The sequence below is a fragment of the Marmota monax genome, unplaced genomic scaffold (assembly GCF_021218885.2).
Source record: "Marmota monax isolate L192 unplaced genomic scaffold, Marmota_monax_Labrador192_F-V1.1 WCK01_AAM20220418_F8-fsc00018, whole genome shotgun sequence".
NCBI lineage: Eukaryota > Metazoa > Chordata > Mammalia > Rodentia > Sciuridae > Marmota > Marmota monax.
In genome coordinates, this window is record NW_026692201.1 from 20,854,449 (window position 1) to 20,874,472 (window position 20,024).

The window sequence follows — 20,024 nt, forward strand, 5'->3', positions numbered from 1 at the left end:
AAACTCATTTTCACAACATAAAGACATTTCTGGATAATGTTTCATAAAAGGACAAAAAAAGGATTCCTAAAACAACTACTTTAATGGCTAAACTGAATAAGAAATTAACATTTCTGCTGAAATGTATTCTATTTCAGAAAGGTTTTAGTTATTTCAAAAAGTTGTAATGGAGCTAAAACTATAAGGGGAAAAAACACCTTTGACATCAAATCACATTAACACTATCTCTTTACATCTTTCTCATATGTATGCTTCACTTTCTATTTTGTCAAAGAGTTAGGTTAGGCCCTTATCATTTTTCTTCTGGATTGTATATTAATAGCCTCTCAAGATTCCTGTCTATTGTTAACTCATCTTTCCTTATTTAGTATGAGGAACATAGTATGAAACAAACTTTACACTTAAGTCCTTCTGTTGATTTGTTGCTTTATATCACCAATCTTTAGTTTAGAGAAGCTCTGGAATGGCCCAGATGGCTTCAGGAAAGTTCAGACCCAGTGTAGGCATGTCAACCTGAAAAGTCTTAAAATGCTTTTAAAAAATTAAACAATTGTGAAATATCTATCTCCAATACCCTCCCAGGCCCCTAGTCCCTGTCCCCAGGCTCAGTTTCAGTGGATGGCAGAGTTATACCAGAATGAGGTGGTATTAACAAGAAGAATGAGCCTGGCGTTATATCTATGTTGAGACACATAGTTTTAAACCTCTGCCTCCTAAATTTATATCTGATTTGGATGATTTTTCATAAACTGTAGAGGCAAAAGCAAGATGAAAGAGTCACAAAGCTATGTTAACTACATAAAGAAAAATTTTTATAAGTGTTCCACAGAGATATAAGAACATGGTGATTTAATACCCATGACAAGGAATCATATGTAAGTGTCCTTTAAATCTATGAAACTTGCTCCTGTAATTTTAGCATAATGTGGTTTATCTCAAGGAAACTATACAATAAACTAAAATCAGGAGGAGAAAAGTGGGGAATCTGAACGAGTACTTACTCCATGCCAATTCCCTTGATTCTCTTCCTAAGAGCCAGGAGTAAAAAAAGAAATGGAGAATATTATGTAACAGTGAGAATCAGAAGAGATCTAGAGCCATATCTGGTATAAATCTTTATCTCCACTGATAAGTTGAAGCAAGAAGATTGCAAGTTTGAGGCCAGCTTCAGCCTCAGAAACTTGGCAAGACTCTGTCTCAAAAAAAAAGGTGGGCGGGGGACATAGCTCAATATTAAAGCACCCCTGGGTTCAACCCCCAGTACAAAAAAGCAAAACAAAACAAAAATAGAAATTAAGAGTTTTAATAATACCTATGGTTAGGGCATGAGAATGGAAGGCATATTGCATACATTCTATATGCTACCCACTGGAGAGAAGTCATTTGCAGCACTGCTGGAGAACAATTTTGCATAGTTAACTGCATAATTTCTAAGAAAGTATCTCATAGATAACTTTCATAAGGATGGAAGGACATATCCTTTGTATGTGTAATAACAGCAGAAAAATGAAAATAATGGAAATGCTTATCAGAGGAGAACTGGTTTAATAAAAGGTATTACTTGCATATTCATACAAGTAAAATTTAAAAGAATTAGGCAGAACTATATGAAGAGATTTTTAGATAACATTAACACACACACACACATATACATGCACACACATAATCATAATACATATCCCTTTCTGAAAAAACCTCTGAAATGTACTTTTAAGTGTATACATGTATATGCACAGAGTATTTCTGGGAAATTATATAAAAATTAATCAGAGCAGGTTCAAATAACTATTATTGATTCAATCTGCATACTGAGTCTGGATTTTCAGTATAACAATAGGAATCCTTTTTTTGTCCTTTTATAAAACATTATCCAGAAATGTCTTTATGTTGTGAAAATGAGTTTTCATTTCATGACTGACTTATAGTTTAATTACACACTAGTGTTTTGTTTGTTTGTTATTAGAAGGGTCAGAGGAGTAAGAATACTTCCTCATATTTGCCCATCTCTACTATTTGAAATTTTACTGTATAAATTACTATTATAATATAAAAATACCTAATGAAAATTAACATTTGAAGACAGCTTCTTTTACCATGCTCTCCTCACCTATCTCCATTCTAATTTAAATAAAGCAAGCACAAGCCTAAAAAACATGCTAACACATATTTACTGATTACCTTCTAGCCTACTATGTGCCAGAACTGTTTCAGGCAATACTGTTTTTGGCAATTCTGCTTTACAACTGTTTTAGGTACTACAGTAATAAACAAAGTCCTTAAAGCAGAAATTAAAGAAAAGTCTTCAAAGTAACGTGGATTAGGATTGTGATGAGCAATGGCCTTGGTGTTAAAGACACTTTTCAGACAAGGTACTGAATTTGTTGAGTCCTGGACAAAGTTCTTTTCCAAGAACAGTAGATAGGACTGAGTTTAATTTTAATCATTTATCCAACAGGAAAGATGGGCCAGCTAACAGTGGTCATGTCTGTTACTGGAGCTCAGTCCTCTGGTGTGTTTCCTTCTCTGTTCTTATCCTCAGGGGTGGGTCAGATCTTAACAGGCCCATAAGTTGTTACCTCAGGAGTTGGGCTTTATTTCCAACTGGCCCATTATTTCTTTGGGAAACAGTGGCCCAACTATTATTGATTCAATCTGCATACTGAGTCTGGATTTTCAGTATAACAATATTTGTACTTTTGCTATCCTAATAGCTTAAAAGCAGGTAGACATGTGCTTTTCTTTATTTCCCATGAAAAGGTAATTACAATGCTATTCTTTAGGAACATCCTCAAACAACAATTCTCTATTGTGTTTATGCCTTATGGCCTACATTAAATGAAGCTATTGTACTTACAAATAAAAGCTATACTTTTATTTATGAATGGGGCCAGGGAAAGTTTAGGGTACCTAGCAGCTGAGGCCCAGGATGCTATCTGTGTGAGGAGGACAAGAATGCTATGAAGACTCAGTCAGAGGACATTGGAAAGTGGTGTTTTAGGTTTTACTCTGGGTTCAATGATAAATGAGGAAAATGTTTTCTTTCCATATAGCCTAGTCTTGTGCAGTAGGATGGGAGGAGAGATAGGCTTCCCTTAGATGGAGTACAGAATATAGAAACCCCAAAACAAGGTATAAACATAGGAAATTTAAATGCATCTACCATGTGAAAAAGTCTAAAGTTTTCACATATAAGCTCAAAAAATTTAAGCATTATATGAAAAATAAGTGTAATCAGTAGGCATGTATCCTCTCATTAATAAACACAAATAAATTTATAGAAATCTTTATCTAATACTGTTTCATGATATCCTTCCTCCCGTCACTGCTGAATTAAAACCAATGGATTGTCCCTGGTAGCACTTCCTAATTTTTCTTTAGATCACAAAAAATGTAGATATCTTACATCAGTATCAGCAAAACCTGATTGAAGTTGTCTATAATTAGAAAACAGGAGAGTAAAACAGACTTTTAAGATACAATAATATAAAAAAAAACAAGACAACAATAACAACAAAAATAAAATAAAATGCTACATTCAGGGCTGGGGATGTAGCTCAGTAGTAGATTGCTTGTGTAGTTATGTACCAGGCCCTAGGTTCAAACCCCAGAACCACAAAATATATCAATCAGTAAATAAAAATGAAGAGGGTGCAGGTAAACTAAAAAGATACAATAATATACATCCAACTGAACATTAAGAGGATAAAAATCATTCTGTCTTATTCTCAGTTCAAGAGAATGTCTATATCTCAATATCTTATTAAATTAATAAGTTCTAGTCAGCTCAAAAAATGTTTCAGTGTATGTGCAGTTTTCTGACTCTGTGGGTACAACATTTATAGCATTCTTCCATGGCAGGTTATTAACCTTCTTGTTATCAATTTTGATATGTGTTCAAAGTAAATGATTCATTGTCCCTGATTTTGACCATCAGAAGTAGGAGTCACCTAGCTCTGAACTGAGTGGAAACCAATGTATAAAAGTGAAAATAGCTTGAGAGAATGACTGCCTATCCTGAGGGGAGGTGAAGGTTCAGTGACCTCTGGGCACACCAGTCCATTCTGGTGAATCACTGCTTTGGGGAGGTTAGAACCCCCACGGCTCATAAAATTTGATGATATTAAGAAGAGGGAAGGAATTCACACTTAAGATGTCAGGGTCATTTTAAGAAATAACAGCTTTAAAAATCCAAGTGTAAGAAAAAATACTGTATTTAAAAATGTATTGCAAATATTTTTTTTTCTTTTAAAGTATTGGGGAAAACCCATATCATACAGATGTTCATTACTTATTCAATGTACACCACTGGGAGATAAACAGAACTGTTAAAATACAAAAATGCCAAGGGTAATTCAACTGCTGCAGTGTAAGTGTGGCATAACTGATTCGTCATGACACACAATTTTCTAAAATCTATTCTGTTAGAAGGCAATAAATGAGTGCATAAATGATTTACACTCTTTAGAACCATAGTTATTATTCAGTATTTTATTTTTGAAAATATATACACCCTATACTATTATGTTTATTCTCTAGAGTATAATAAAAACATAATTGAATTTGATGAAAAATAGACTTGATTCTAAATGTAGCATATAGTACATACAGCTACTCTCTCATTTTATCCTTTGTGAAGCTCAATGGTCACTTGAGGTGGTTCTGCTCTAGGTTTGTTTTAATATATGAGCAATAAAGTGTTTTTAATTTAAAATTATATCCCTATATTCCATATTACAATTTCTTTTTTACTAACATCTGAATTTCAACCTATAAAATAATTTATGAATGCAAAATATAATAATTTAATAACTGTTTTACTTTTAAGTGTGATTTTTTTATTAACCAAGTAGGGCAGAAAATTAAGTACAGATGGCTTACCAAATAAAAACAAAGCAATATATAGTAAAAACATCAGTTTGGTAGCTTACTTTGTTTTGATAGAGACTAAATGTCATTTTGAAGGGAGAAATGTATCTTTAAAATAATTTTCCATTTTAAAAATATAACCATCTCTGAAATTTAGATAAATTATTTTAAATCTATTTAAATGAACACTATTTTCATTTCTAAGTTCTCTTAGGTTAGAAACTCCATCATACGATATATAAATATATAGAATAAAAATTACATGAGTGCATAATTACACTTAGGTTTTATATAGTTATTTTATAATATATGTAATTTCAAGTATACACTCTCAACAGTATGGTTAAGTCATATACATATGCTACATTTAAAATATATTCATTACATATGTTTATATTATAAAGTTAAAAATAAGTTTAATTCTTTCTGATGAAATTCAGGAAAAATATTTCCTCCTCTCCTTTTTCTTAAATCTTGTGCCTTAGAAAATTTAATCATAGTACTTTTTTACTTTTTGGACATGTATTCCTTGGAAGACTAGATGTGCCTTTTGTCAGCTTTGGGACCCAAAATGTCCTTCTCAAGAATCTGGGAGCTATGTTTTTGAAATGAGTAACCAGATAGATCATTCCCCTCTTTCCTCCTTTCTGTGGGAGAGTTAAGAGTCTAACTTCAGTGTGTACCTGGCTTCAATTTGCAAAATTATCACCTCGCATGAAGATATTAGAAAGATGTTTCTCCTCCAGATGAAGTGTATCAGCTAACACAGGTAGTAATTTCCCCAACTCTCACAGTAAATTTAGTATGAACTATGTGTGAAAAAATGTGTTGTGAAGTCTTCTTAAGGATTAGTGATGTTTACCTCAGCAACATATGAGTACAGACTGTGTCTACCTGGCTACCTAAGGTGGTAAGAGTCCTTCCTGTCTTTGCAATCTCTTAGTAGATTGCCTGTGATGTACATCATATTTTTGTTTAATGCTTAATCAACAATAAAAGTGTTTTCTTTCTCTGCTGATTTCATGGGCAGAATTTCTGAGAAGAGAAAAATTTTGTTTCTAATTATAACTCCCCAACAATATGCTATCTTTTGAATTTATTTGTACCTATTATTATGGTGATGAAGAATTAACTGTGTTCTCATGTAAACAGGAGAAAAAATACATTAGAAAATTTTCAATTGCTTCATTCATTTTCTTTGAACCAATTGAAAGATACCTTAAATATTCAAAAAAGAAAATATTTTGTTGCATGCTAAAAATTTTTACTGTGATTTGTGCATTTATAGCAACCCACATGTGAATTAGAGCTTTTAACTAGAAGGATTCAAATGAGTGAACTGCCTGATTAAACAGTAAGATCTATTTATAGAAAACTCCTTTGTTATCTGTGCTCCCCCCAGTATTGGGGGAGAAGTCCCTCTCATTTAGGTGAGCATTTAGGTGAGAAGAAGACTTAAAATGACAAATATTATGCAAATAACTTATTTTTAATGTTCTGTTTTCAGTAATATTGATTGTGACCTTTTAGTACCATTTAAATACCTTAATTTAAAAATTTTAATTACTGTGATTACCTTCAAGTAAAAATGCTTAACTCTAAACATATTAATGACAATCCAGGACATTAATATTTCAAACTCTAAGAATCCTTTAATAGTGGTTTAATAAACTCTAATTGGCCTATTTGAAAACAGTGCTTATATTTTCTAGTCTTATTGAAATTACTCATCAGATAAAGACAATTGCCGGGTTTCTGTTCTCATGACTAAAAGGTAACTCCAGGTAAACTGGGCTAACTGGGCTGCGCAAAATAACCACACAAGAGACACAAATACCCTTTTCTTTGGGGTCACTGTGATGGCTCCTCTGACCTTAAGGGTCCACAGAAAGAGAGAGAGTGAGAGCACTGCTGACCCCTTTTATTGAGGAGAAGCTATTCAAATGAGGCAAGGGGTCAGGTTTCAGGGGGCTGAGTCTATCTTCATGATGTCCACTGTCAGCAGGTTGACTGACACCTGGGTAGGCCACACCCAAGGGCACAGTAAGAGAAGGGGACACACACAAGGCACTTCCATGGAAGATTTTATCCTCAACAGGGCAAGGGGTTGTATTACAAAGGAACAGGTGAGCATAGCTTCGCCCATGGGGCTGTAGAAGACACACCCATGCATGAGACACAGACCCTGGAACCCAAGAAGGGTGGGGAAAGCTCTGTCACATTTCTGTGACTGAGAGCTTCAGCACCCAGTCAGGGAGTGTGACCCAGTCACATGCAAGGATGGTCTCCCACAGATAATTGTGTTAATTTTTAAGATGGGGATTATAATCAATATTTTTCATGAAATTAATAATAATTCAAACCCCAAATTGTTTAAGAGTAGAAACATTAGAACTAGACTAGGTAAATTCTATGTAAACAGAATATGAAATAATTTTTTAAAAATAATTAGCAATATTTACCTTGTAGCATTTTGTTCTATCTGTTCATCAATGTCACTGAAGATCTGCTTAAACTCCAAGTCTCCAGGAAATGAGTTTAATAAGCATTGTAGGTCAAAAGAATTATGCGAATATTCATCTACCCAGTCCATTCTGAGGAACAAAAATAAGCAATAAAACATGTCAGTTTCCCCAAGATAAAAAGAAAAAAAAAAAACAAAGAAAGAAATCTACCTCAAACAAATCGTGATACTAAAAGTTGTAACACTAAACCAAAAATAATAGTTTCCCATTATAGGCACATGAAATATAGACAAGGAAGAGAACTAGGGTGCTATTAAACTAGGGAGAGTGCTTTGTTATTTATATTTCATGAGGTGTGACCTAATTTTCACACTTCTCTGTGGTATGAAAACTGAACAACAAACCAGCCTTAGAGGGTACTTAAACATTCTATAGCTTCTCACTATAACCAAAGCTACAGAGGAAATCAAAACACCCGGAGAACACTGTAAACAAAGCTGGATGAAGCTAGAACTCAACACCTTCCTTCCATTCTTGTGAATACACTGACCTGGAAATTGTAGTTTCAGACTTTTGTTTTTAATTTTAAAAATTTTAGGGGGCGGGTACTGCAGATTGAACCTAGGGGCACTTTACCACTGGGCTACAGCCCCAGTCCTTTCTTAAAATTTTGAGATAGGATAGGATCTTGCTAAGTTGCTAAGGCTAGCCTTGAACTTGTGATCCTTTTGCCTCAAACTCCCTATTCGCAGGGGTCCACCGCCACACCAGGCCAGTCTCAGACTTCTATAGCCTCATCCCCTGGGCCTACTTATATGTGAAGAAAGCAAAATTTTCCTTGAGTTCCTCTAGCATTCCAGACAGACTTTGCCACAGGCTATTGTCTTTCTTTGGTCCCACTCAATTTCCAAAGAGAATCACTTATAAGCTATTGTCTATTTTTTGGTGTCACTAATTTCCCCTAAAAATCATTTATTGTCCCTTAAAATTGCTCAGATTTTCCCCATATCCCTCTTCCCTATCAAGAATGTATAAGCAACTGAACCTCATTGGGTTATTTAGCACTCTCCACCTTCCTGTGATCCCCCTGAACACACTAACAAGTTTGAGAATCTTCTCTTGTCAATAGTCAGTTTACTTCACTGAATGAATGGATGGTGGTGCGTATCTATGTGCAAGCCTCTCTTTAGAATTTGTGAACAGAAGCCTGGTGTGGTGATGCATGCCTATAATCCCAGAGGCTCAGGATGTTGAGGCAGAAGGATCCCAGGTTCAAAGCCAGCCTCAGCAAAAGCAAGGTATTAAGCAACTCAGTGAAACCTTGTCTCTAAATAAAATACAAAATAGGTTGGGGATGTGGTCCACTGGTTGAGTGCCTCGAGTCCAATTCCTGGTACCCTCCTCTGCCTCAACAAAAAAAGAATTTGTGAACAGAGCTATATGCTGATCATTTGCATAAGTGACCAAAAGTACAAAATAACTACAATGGAATGATTTTAGTTTTTTTTTTTCCATTTTGGGGTAGATCTGCCTCTTTATTCTCTCTTACGTTTTTGTATTAGTCTGGAAGTAACTTAGGCTTCATTCTGTTTCTCTGACTCTGGTCAAGACCCAATAATGTGCCCTTCCCGTGCAGATTTTCAGTTTCATTTAGATTTTCAAGGAAGCAACTGCTATAGCATAATGAGAGGAAGGAGCCAGACTTGTTCAGCTGCTCAAAAACATCACTGTGGTACCTTCTCTCTCTGATGGCTACCTCACAGCCTACTTTATTCTTTACTGTTTTGTCTGTGAAACTGGCATTGTTTCAGAGAATGGCTCTTACTACTATAGCCGCTTCCTTTTGCAATACTGTAGAATGTAGTTTTCATGCCTCTGGTGTCTTCATTTCTCAAAGCCTCTCTACCTTCTATCTTTCAGAAATATTCCAATGCATGTTTCTTTCAGTGCTGCTTTTCTATTATATCTTTACTAACATTTCAATAGGATTTCAAGAGGGAGGAAAGTAAATATGTGTGCTTAGTCCTTCATCTTCAGAATTTTCTGTTTCCATTTCCCATACTAAGAGAATTATGAGAATTGAAAAGAATTATGAGAATTTGAAAAGTCGAAATGTACTGCACAATCTTTTCAAATAGGTATGGCCAAAGCAGAAGACATTGATGTGTGTGTGTGTGTGCGTGTATAATATATATATATATATATATATATATATATATATATATATATATATACACGCACACATATATATACATATACATATATATATGCGCTAATGCAAGCAAATTAAATGTAACATTAAATTATATGAAGTCACAATTCCCAATTAAAATGCCAAGATTGATTCTACAAGAAATTCTTGTGAATATAGTCTAGTGATTACCTGTCTATAGATATAATCTGTTTTGCTTTTCTCTTCAACATGAAGTTCAACTATATATGTTGATTTCAATTCGTAATATATTTATTTAAATAAATAAATATTTAAATAATTATTACTATTGGGTACTGGGGATTGAACCCAGGGATGCTTTACCACTGAGCTATATCTCCAGTCATTTTTATTTTTTATTTTGAGACAGGGTCTTGCTAAATTACATAGGGCCTTGCTAAGTTGCTGAGGCTGACCTCAAACTGATGATCCTCCTGCCTCAGCCTCCTGAGTTGCTAGGACTATAGGCCTGTGCCACTGTGCCTGGCTTGTATTTGTTTCATAGAATTTAAATATTATTGTCTACTTTAAAGTTAGAACTGTATTTTTGTATAATATTGATTACTGGAGTCAAAAAAAAACAACATTTTTTTTTTCAGTATTGGCAATTGAACTGAGGTGTACTCTACCACTGAGCTACAACCCCAAGTCGTGCCCCCGTCACCTTTATTTTTTTAAGACAGTTCTTACTAAGTTGCCCAGGCTGGCCTTGAACTTATTGATTCTTCTGCCTCAGCTTCCTGAGTAGCTGGGATTAAAGACATGCACCACACTGCCCAGTTTCAAATTTAATTTTAAACATTATTTCCCTAGTATAACATAAAAATAATCAAGAATATTTTTTAAAATGACAAAATTCTAAAAATTAGACCATTAGGACTGTTAGATTTAGCATTCAGTTTGGAAGATCCAAGACAAGTAATCACATACATGTACTGATAACTGCTAAGTGAAACTGGGCAGGTGGAGATTGAGAGGCAAGGCCTATAGCCTTGAGTCTATACCTCAGTCTTGCTCTGTATCTTTACTTTATCACTTTATATTATAACTGTCTTGTAGCTAAAGTCTTATTTATTCATTAAAATAGTTCTGAGTTCTGATAATAGTAGAGACAGTGAAAAAGTATCAATTTTAGCTACAGGCAAGATATTCCAGATAAATTAATGATCAAACTAACTAATATTTAAGGAATTATTAAAGATGTGAAAAGGTCACCTAAAATTTTTACCTATACTTGTTTTTCCATGCAGCTGCTAAAGAGGGAAGACATTATGGCTGCGGGGTGATGGCCCATTGCCAGCTCTTCAAGGTGCAACATCCAGTGTTTTCAAGATGTATAAAGATTGTCAGAAGAAATGTTCCCAAAACTTGTCATAGAAAATGACAAAAAAAATTTTAAGAAAACAGTTGCATATAACAAGCATATAGGTAGCTGTCAATGAATGCTCTGGTTCTTTGAGGTGTTCAAAAACACTTCATTGCATTTATTTTTTCACTAGGAATTAAGATGAGGTTGGTGATGTGGTTTTTAAGAATTCCCCTCCCTTTCTCTCTCTCTCGCTTTCGTGCAAGGCAAGCATTCTACCAACTGAACTATACCCCAGCTTGTTAAGGACTGTCTGTGTACATGATTGTAATGTTTTTCTATTTAACCTCAGTATGAAAAATAATCAATTAATATAAAGAATCAACAAGGAGAATGTCATTTGATAAGAATAATAAGGTATTAGAACAACAATGGTTTAGAGTGTTCATGTAAGCTGCCTAGATCTGTGATGCTTCCATGTCTATATAAGGTTTAAAGGTGATAAAGGACTAAAAAAAAAAAAAAAGGCCACAGTTACCTTAAGGTAGCAAGATTAAGGTACTTTGTCATAGAATAATAAAAAACCTGATGAGAAGCTGAGGCAAGGAAATTGAAGGTTCAAGGCCAGCTTCAGCAATTTAGCAAGGCCCTAAGCAACTTAGTGAGACTGTGTATCAAAATAAAAAATAAAAAGAGTTGGGGCAATAGCTCAGTAGTAAAGTATCCTTGGGTTTAATCTCTGGGACCAAACAACAAATAAACAAGAGAGAGGGGGAGGATGGGGGAACAAGGAAGAAAAGAAAAAGGAAAACCTGATGTGTAAAATAGAATTAACATGATGGGGAAATTAGCTTGAGTGGATAGGGATGCAGAGGACCAATGTGAGAAATAAAGCAGGGAGGGCTGAATGTAGATTATTCTAATGTTTAAATATGGAAGTCTTCACATGAGGATTGCAGTGGTTCATCATGCACTAAAGTGGGCCTGGGGTCTAGGCACCAATCAATCACTATTATCTGATAAATAAAAGATAACTATGTCCTCAATGACAGTAAAGTAAATTAATGAGGGACAAAATGTGGTTTGGCAATTCTTCAGTGGTATTTCACAACAGTGAAACTACTTTTTTAAATATTTAGGGGGAAAATGTGAAAGCATGTAAGGCTATAGGTTAAGATACAGCTTTATATTCTGTTTGGTTCCTGTACTTGGAACTATTGACTTGTCATCAGGAAGGTAATCATAATTTGATATAAAAAAAACCTCATCCTAATCAATAATCAATCAAGGGCTGGGGATGTGGCTCAAGCGGTAGCGTGCTTGCCTGGCATGCATGCGGCCCGGGTTCGATCCTCAGCACCACATACAAACAAAGATGTTGTGTCTGACGAAAACTAAAAAAAAAAATAAAATATTAAAATTCTCTCTCTCTCTTTAAAAAAAATCGATCAAAAATTAAAGTCATAATTGTTCAAAGTATAATAACTATTAAATTGTCATTCCACAATATTGCTTTGTTTCTGATCATTTTTTATAAGATTAAAAAAGCACATAATATTTTAAACAAATATTAACTGCTAATCTAATATGAATCATTGCCTTTTAAAATGATTAAAGAGTTAAGCTTGATGAATTATATCTAAGTCAAACATATGTGGATTAAATTTCAATCCTTGGCAAATTATAACCATTGAGTTATAAATTCCCAAGAATAGCAACTGTAAGAAAATATGAATGTATTCTAAACACTGCCAGAAAATATTACAATAAAACATACCCACCCAAAAAGCCAGTATCACAGATACTTTGTGATAGAATAAGAAAAAACCTGATGAGAAGCTGAGGCAAGAAAATTGAAGGTTCAAGGCCTGTATGTAATCAAAGGAAATCCCACAAAATTAATTTTGAAATCTCAGTTGCCCTTTGCTATATTTTAATATAATGCCTATCTTACACTCTTTCTTTATTTATATTCATAAAATGGTCAGAATCCTTATTTTGCATTTCTCTTTGTCGCTTCAACAATAAAACTTCAGAATGCCATTATTCTATATTGGCAAACCAATATGTGCTTTAAAAGAGTGAAAGAAGGAAGAAAAATCACTTGGATGTAATTCACACTAAAATTAAGTATGAAAAGGAGAAATATTAGGACCACATAATTTTTTTTCTGTAAAAAATCCCAGGAAGGAGGTTTACATGCCTTCTGAAATCTGTTGACACACTGTGAAATTAATGTGTCCATCTCCTCTGGATCACATAAAGTCCTACCATTCAATATCAGTGTCTAAAACAGAATAAACACTGTTAATGAGCACAATAAAGTAATAGTGTATTCTAACTAATTAAAAATAACTATATGTTATTTTTTAATTAGTTAGAATACACTAATTCAATGTTGCACTATAAAAAAACACATTTAACTCTAAATGCCATTGATTCCAAAAATCAGTAGATTTGAGTCTTGATCCTGGTTCTGAATCTATGTAGAGGTTGGGTAAGTCAATCTCTCTGCAAGAAGGCAGCTCATGTTCCTCATTTATAGAATGAGGTGAACAGAATTATTAGGCCCTATGGTTTCTTTAAGCTATAAATTAATTATATTCTGTAAGAAATGGTGGGAGAATGCCCAATTTTTGCCTAATTCAAATCAGCTTTCAATGGACTAGACTATTTTGTTTATTGACACCGTTATTTTTCACAAAATCCCCTATCCTTTTTTTTTTTTTTTTTTTTTTGAGATGGGAGTCTCACTATATTGCTCAGGTTGGTCTCAAACCCCTGGGTTCAAGCTATCCTTCTGCCTCAGCCTCCCAAATGGCTGAGAGTCAAGGCACACCACCATGCCTGGCTACCTAACCATTTTTAAGTTTCTCTTTTCCCTTACCCAGGCCTGTCACATAGAAAGCTAAAGAAGAATTTATAGCTTAGCAAGAAATAATATGTAAAAAGAAGAAATATGAGGCAGCAAGTTATTATTTTATACAAATGCCAACTTTTTATATTTTACTTTTTATACAAATGCCAACCTCCAAGCTCCCTAAAATATTCTAAAAAACAGCTGTCCCATGTGTCTGAACTCTTGACTGGGCACTCTTTACTCAACAAAAGATGTATGAGGTCAAGTGACTCATGCCTTCACAAGGAAAAAAAATCAGATCTACAGAAGCCATCAGGTATCCTTGATCTATTATTCTTTGTATTCTTATATCATTTCTATCATTCTTCATATTGCTGAATATGCTTTGTACCGCTGGTTTGATAAAATAGCAAAATAAATACAAATTTTGCCCAGGCTATCATTCTTACACCTGGACCAGCCTTTTCTTTTGGCCAGGCTATTTTTACTTTTCCATCCATATCTAGTCACAAATATTTCTCCTATATCATTCACAGAGTCCTACCAGCATTACATTAAACAAAATTTAATTTTAAAAAATCATGAAAATTTTAATTCAGTGAGTTCATTCTTAGAGACATGAATTAAAGTTATGATGGTTAAACAACAAGATTAATGATAACAACAGCTAACCCAGGCATTGTTCTAAGTATTTTATGTTAAATGAACTCATTTAATTTTTAACGTAATGCTAAGGGATAGGCATTATTATAATCTCTATATTAAAGATGTAGAAATTGAGGCACAGAAAGGTTCATGACTTGCTCATGGTCACTTAGATCAGAAGTGACATGGTTAGGATTCAGACTACAAATGTTAACCTTAATCACAATGCTATAAACAACTACCTCTCAGGATAGACTTATACTTAAGAATTATTATTTTACTTCTAATAAATGTTAATTTGTCTTTTGCCACATACATTTGACAGCATTCACTAGAACCATCATAAATATCCTTTATTATAAAACCTACATAATTGCAAAGAAAAATAATCCCAAACAAAGCAAGATAAAAATATCTTTTTTTAAAGGCTAGATCTACTTCTCTGATAGTATAGAATTGCCAGAAATCTTTATTTTCATTAATTACTTGGGCATTGAAATTTTAATGTTTTAGCTTCCCCAAAATACAGGAAAAAAGATTCAAATGGAACTCAATTTGTTGATAGTAATTTAAAATATATGTTGAGGTATCATGTTAGGAAACAAAGAATGTGTTTTTCTATTCAATTTATATTCTCAACTCTCATCCATATAATAGATTTTCCTTCATAGACTGCTATGCTTTTTGCTAATAAGTATGTAACTCCTGATTACTATTATTATACGGCTTATAATATCAATATAAATTTGATAATACATTAACATACTACAGCTATTAAAAGTCACCTTTTTAAAATATAAGATATTTCATTGTAACTCCTCTATTAATGATTTATATATGTGTGCATATGAAGTAGAAATTGACAGGATCAGTCAGAATACACTATTGTAGCTTGACAAGCAAACAGAATTAATTGTCATATGATTTTCTCACCAAATATGACAATGCTTTCTTTTCAATGCAATTCTCTTTTTAGAAAATATTTTCATTTTAATAACCCTTTATAATCTTCAATATGCAATCCTAGCCATCTCTGCTTTAATAGAACAGTGAAACCAAGATAATGTGAAAATAAATTTTAATTTATCATTCTTTTATAACTTGGCACTCATACATTTCACATGATTTCAAAGTTGCAAAATTATTATATATTTTGAGATTGGAACTAAATAATGTCACCAGCCATAAGGTTAATGTTTAACTAATGAATTTTTAAGCATAGTAAAACCTCATCAGTTTAGGGAAAAAATTTGTGTGCATTGGTAGAAAGTCATGGAGCACTTTTAAAAAGGCAGCATATTATGCATTGACTGAGAATAATCACAAACATAGCTTATGACATGCCAAATGCATTTTTAAGGAATTCTATTTCAATAAATAGATAGTACTTTGAATGTAGGACATACTTTGTATCAAAATGAGTTCCTTATAATAGATTTAGGATTCTTAAAATACATTCCAAGAGTATAAGAAGTTCTCTTAAAATGCTAATACTATTAATTAGCTAGTCTTTTAGTATGGTAATATTAAACTATTGGTAATATTAACTAGCTTAACACTAACTTAATGATTAAAATCTATCTTTGGCAATACCCTTTTATGACTTCCAAGGTTTTGCTTCACAAATTGTCACTAATCTTGTATCATCAATATTCCTTTCAACTGATTCTAAACATGTTCACGATTCTTACCTTTTAGAAACAACAGCCCCTCTCTGGGACCATCCCCTCCCTTCCTTTCATATTCTAGTTTCTCAAAATAGCAGTCTATATATCCTAATCCAATATTATTACTGATTATCAATCCAGAAAATCAGGTTTCTGCCTATACCCTTAAAATGAAACTGACGAAATATTTTTCAGCTCCTATTACATCATACATAGTCTAGTGGCAGGTACTCATTCCTTGAAATTATCTCCACTCTTGACAATATTTCTAGTTCTCTTCTTGTCTCACACCATTTACTCACAGGCTCCTGGTAAGAGATAAAACTGGGTAGCTGGTCAGCTCACAACATGTTTTTTATTTTTATTTTTTTAACTTTGATACACAACATGTGCATATAAAATGAAAGCATATTTTTGTGTTATAGGACCTAGCTTTTCTGGTTATAACTAATTGCTTGAGAGTTATACCATCTGATGATGTTAGATCGTCTAAACAAATTTTGAGGATGGGACCAAAGGCAAGGGCAGGGAATCACTGACAATAGACCAATCAAGTTAATTTCAGCCTCCTAAGAGAAGATACATGTACTGTGGATTTTGGTGGTTGAGGCCACTGAAGCCACACAGTTCCTTTCCTCTGAATGAATGATTATATAGCTTTGTGTTGATTTGGTGAGACACAAAAAATAAATCCGTTTGGGCGCCATTGCCCAACAATTGCTCTTCTTCTTTTTTCCTTAAATTAACCAGAGTGGTTTTTATTAAATTAATAATCATCTTAATTGTCTTCTCTCTCATATCTGCCATTAAACATTGATATTCACCACAGATATTCTCTCTAGACTTATGATGAGGTTAAGGACATGCCTCCCGAATATGCCCTTAGCTCTTAGGAAAACAACTGAAGCAGAAAGGTCTCTCAAACCTTCCTTCTCCCCTGAAGTAGGCCATAAAAGAATTCTCTTATCTTACTTTGAAATAGGTCATAAGCCTCTTCATTCCAGAGGTGCCTACCCTGGTAACAGTGCCACTTCCTTCTCTTCTTGTTCATTTCATGTCAGACTTCATGATCCTCATTTATTCTGTGTGCTTTTGTGGGTAAGTTCTTCATCTATCATTACTATGCTCTTTAGGTCTAGATCTCTACCCCAACACACATTTCCAAGCAATTACTAGATAATTGCACATGTCCCAAACTTAATTCAAAATCTTTTATTTAAACTGTTTTTTCTCTGACACTATAGGCTCACCAACTATCTCTTTGTCTTTTGCCCTTGTATCTTAGAGCAGGTATTTGTAAACTGTGGTACAACCTGTTTCTGTATGACCTAAGAATGATTTCTATATTTCTAATGTGTTATAAAACAAAACAAAATAAAACAAAAAAGCAAAAACAAAAAAAAGAGAGTACATATGTGTCTCACAAATCCTAAAATATTTACTATCTGATCCTTTATAATAGAAAAAGTTGGCTGATCCCCATCTTAAAGGGTCAAAAAGTTCTTTGACCCTAGTCTCCCAAATATCTTTCTTTGGTACTAGAGATTGCACCCAGGGGTGCTTAACCACTGAGGCATATCCCCAGCCCTTTTTGTTTTTTTTTATTTTGAGTCAGGGTCTCATTAAGTTTCTTAGGACCTTGCTTAGTTGCTGAGTCTGGCCTTGAACTTGTGATCCTCCTGCCTCCGCCTCCCTAGCTGCTGGGATTACAGGCTTGTGCCCAAGCTCTCCAAAATATCTAAAATGGTTAGTGAATAATTCAAATTTTACTTTTCCTTCTGTCAGCTACAGTATTCCAAGTCTGAACATTATTTCTTGCTGAAAAAAATGGAAGAGCCGGGCGCAGTGGTGCATGCCTGTAATCCCAGCAGCTCAGGAGGCTGAGGCAGGAGGATCATGAGTTCAAAGCTAGCCTCAGCAAAAGCGAAGTAACTCACTGAGACTCTGTCTGTAAATAAAATACAAAACAGGGCTGGGGATGTTGTTGTTCAGTGGTTGAGTGCCCCCTTAGTTCAATCCTTGGTACCAGGAAAAAAAAAGAAAAAGAAAAACATCCTATGTGGTTTCTAAGGATCATATCTTGTGGTATGATAATGTGTATATACACACACACATATTTGGGTTTTGTTCTCCTCTCTCGAGTATAGAGCTCAAAAAACCTTTGTAATTTCCTGATATGTCTTTTATTATTTATGTCTGAATTTATGCTGAAATATGACTCTTGGTGGGTCCCTAAAAGGCTTCAGGATGGGAACTGGTCACCAGAGGAACCAACCACCTAAGTAGCAGGTTGTAGGTTTAAAACTGAGCCCAGTTACTAATGGCTGATGATTTAATCAATCATGAGTACATGATAAACTTCAATTAAAAACTCAAACAAGACGATTCAGGGAGCTTCTGGAGCTTCCAGGATGTTCAATCCACTCATGTCTTGAGAGGGTGGCACATCCAGAGAACATATGGAGACTTGCTGCCATGGTCCCCATCCTTGCTTTGTCTTATACATATCTTCCAGTTGACTATCCCTCAGTTATATATTTTCTGATATGCATACCTATAAGTACAGTGTTTCCTGAATTCTGTGAGTCATTCTAATGAATTATCCAACCCAAGAGTGAGTTGTAAGAATCCTTGAATATGCACTCGACTAGGTTCAGTGCAACATATTAGAAATGTAGATATTATTCTTAGCTGGGAGATCATACAATAACAGGGCATATGGGAAAACCAGTTGTGTCTGCATATGAAGTGAATGCAGCCTTGTGGGGGTATGCATTAACTACAGGCAATCAATATCAGAATTAAATGAACTAAACTGTAGGACATCCAAGTGTTGTGTGCCTTGCATGTGGGCATGACTTCTCATTTTACAAACTAAATCTGGTTATTTCACTACTCTGTTGAAATAATACTGAGGTTTTTCCACAATGCATAGCACAATTCTAGGCTCTTCTTGTTTATACATATAGTTCTTCATATTTAATTATATTTTTCTATTGTGACTGTCCTTGATTGATATCCTGAAACAGTCACCCAGCTATTCAATAAGAATGCTTTCAGTAGAACATTTTATTTGTGGAAATATTTACTCCGTCATGTAAACAATACTATTTAAAGGAAACACATAACCATTATAACAGTATTATCTTTAAGAAAAAAAAGTTATCTACAATTGTGGCTTAAACCATTTTTAAGTGCCTTTTTAAAAATAATTTAAACCATTTTTTAAAAATATATTTTGAAAAGATAAGAAAATACGCTGTGGTGAAAAATCAGGATTTAATATTTAAGCTAATCAAATAAAATTTAAATGTGATACCTAAAAATTCTGTTTCCATCTAGAAAAAAGGGAAATGAGGTTAAAATAATCTTTAAGGACTCTTACTTTTAAAATTCCATGATTTTTAATCATGTGATTTATTTATTTAATATTTAAGAAATCTTTTGTCATATGTACTTTGCAATATGCTTTTTAATTTTATAGTTAATAAAAGGAAAATTTGTTAGTAGTTAAAAAAATTCATATGAAATGACTTGAAAATCAATTTAAAAAGCAACAGTGAAAGTAAATAATCAATTTCTTCATGTTAAATCAAAAAATCCATCACTATACTTGCTTTTTACTTTATTTGCTGCTTAACATATCTCAACAGTGAATCTATCATATCAACATAGTCATCATGATCCAAGCTGCAAATAATAGAGAGTGTCAGTGTCAATTTTGCTTTCTCACACTTGCTTCCCTTCACTTCATCTGATTTTAATAATCCCTGTCAAACCACAAACAGTCCAAATTACCTTCATGACACAGAAGCTTTCAAGGAGCAGACAGAATCTCAACTTTCATTTAGCAACTACAAAAGAAAGCTGTCCAGCTGGACAAATATTATTTCCACACTTGACAATCTCTACAGTTGAGCATGCATTTTAATTTTAACTAAACCTGCCAGGAGTTTGATATGAGCTACTTGTGTTGTGTAGATTGACTCACAGGATTATCAGA

At 33.8% G+C, this 20,024-nt stretch overlaps 1 protein-coding gene across 4 annotated transcripts in view; it reads right to left on the reverse strand.

The window, feature by feature from the left end:
* The window catches only part of Kiaa0825 (KIAA0825 ortholog), a 372,465-nt gene that overhangs the window by 326,102 nt on the left and 26,339 nt on the right, over positions 1-20,024 (reverse strand). Inside the window, exons 1-2 of one of the 4 annotated variants that reach the window (XM_058574629.1) lie at positions 10,772-10,893; positions 7,329-7,460 (exon numbers count right to left, since the gene is read on the reverse strand). In XM_058574629.1, the coding sequence (XP_058430612.1) occupies positions 7,329-7,459 (131 nt within the window). In that variant the 5' untranslated portion in view covers position 7,460; positions 10,772-10,893. Of the gene's footprint in view, positions 1-7,328; positions 7,461-10,771; positions 10,895-20,024 lie in introns of those variants that run through there. The other 3 variants (XM_058574633.1, XM_058574634.1, XM_046428642.2) reach the window with 3 other exon arrangements.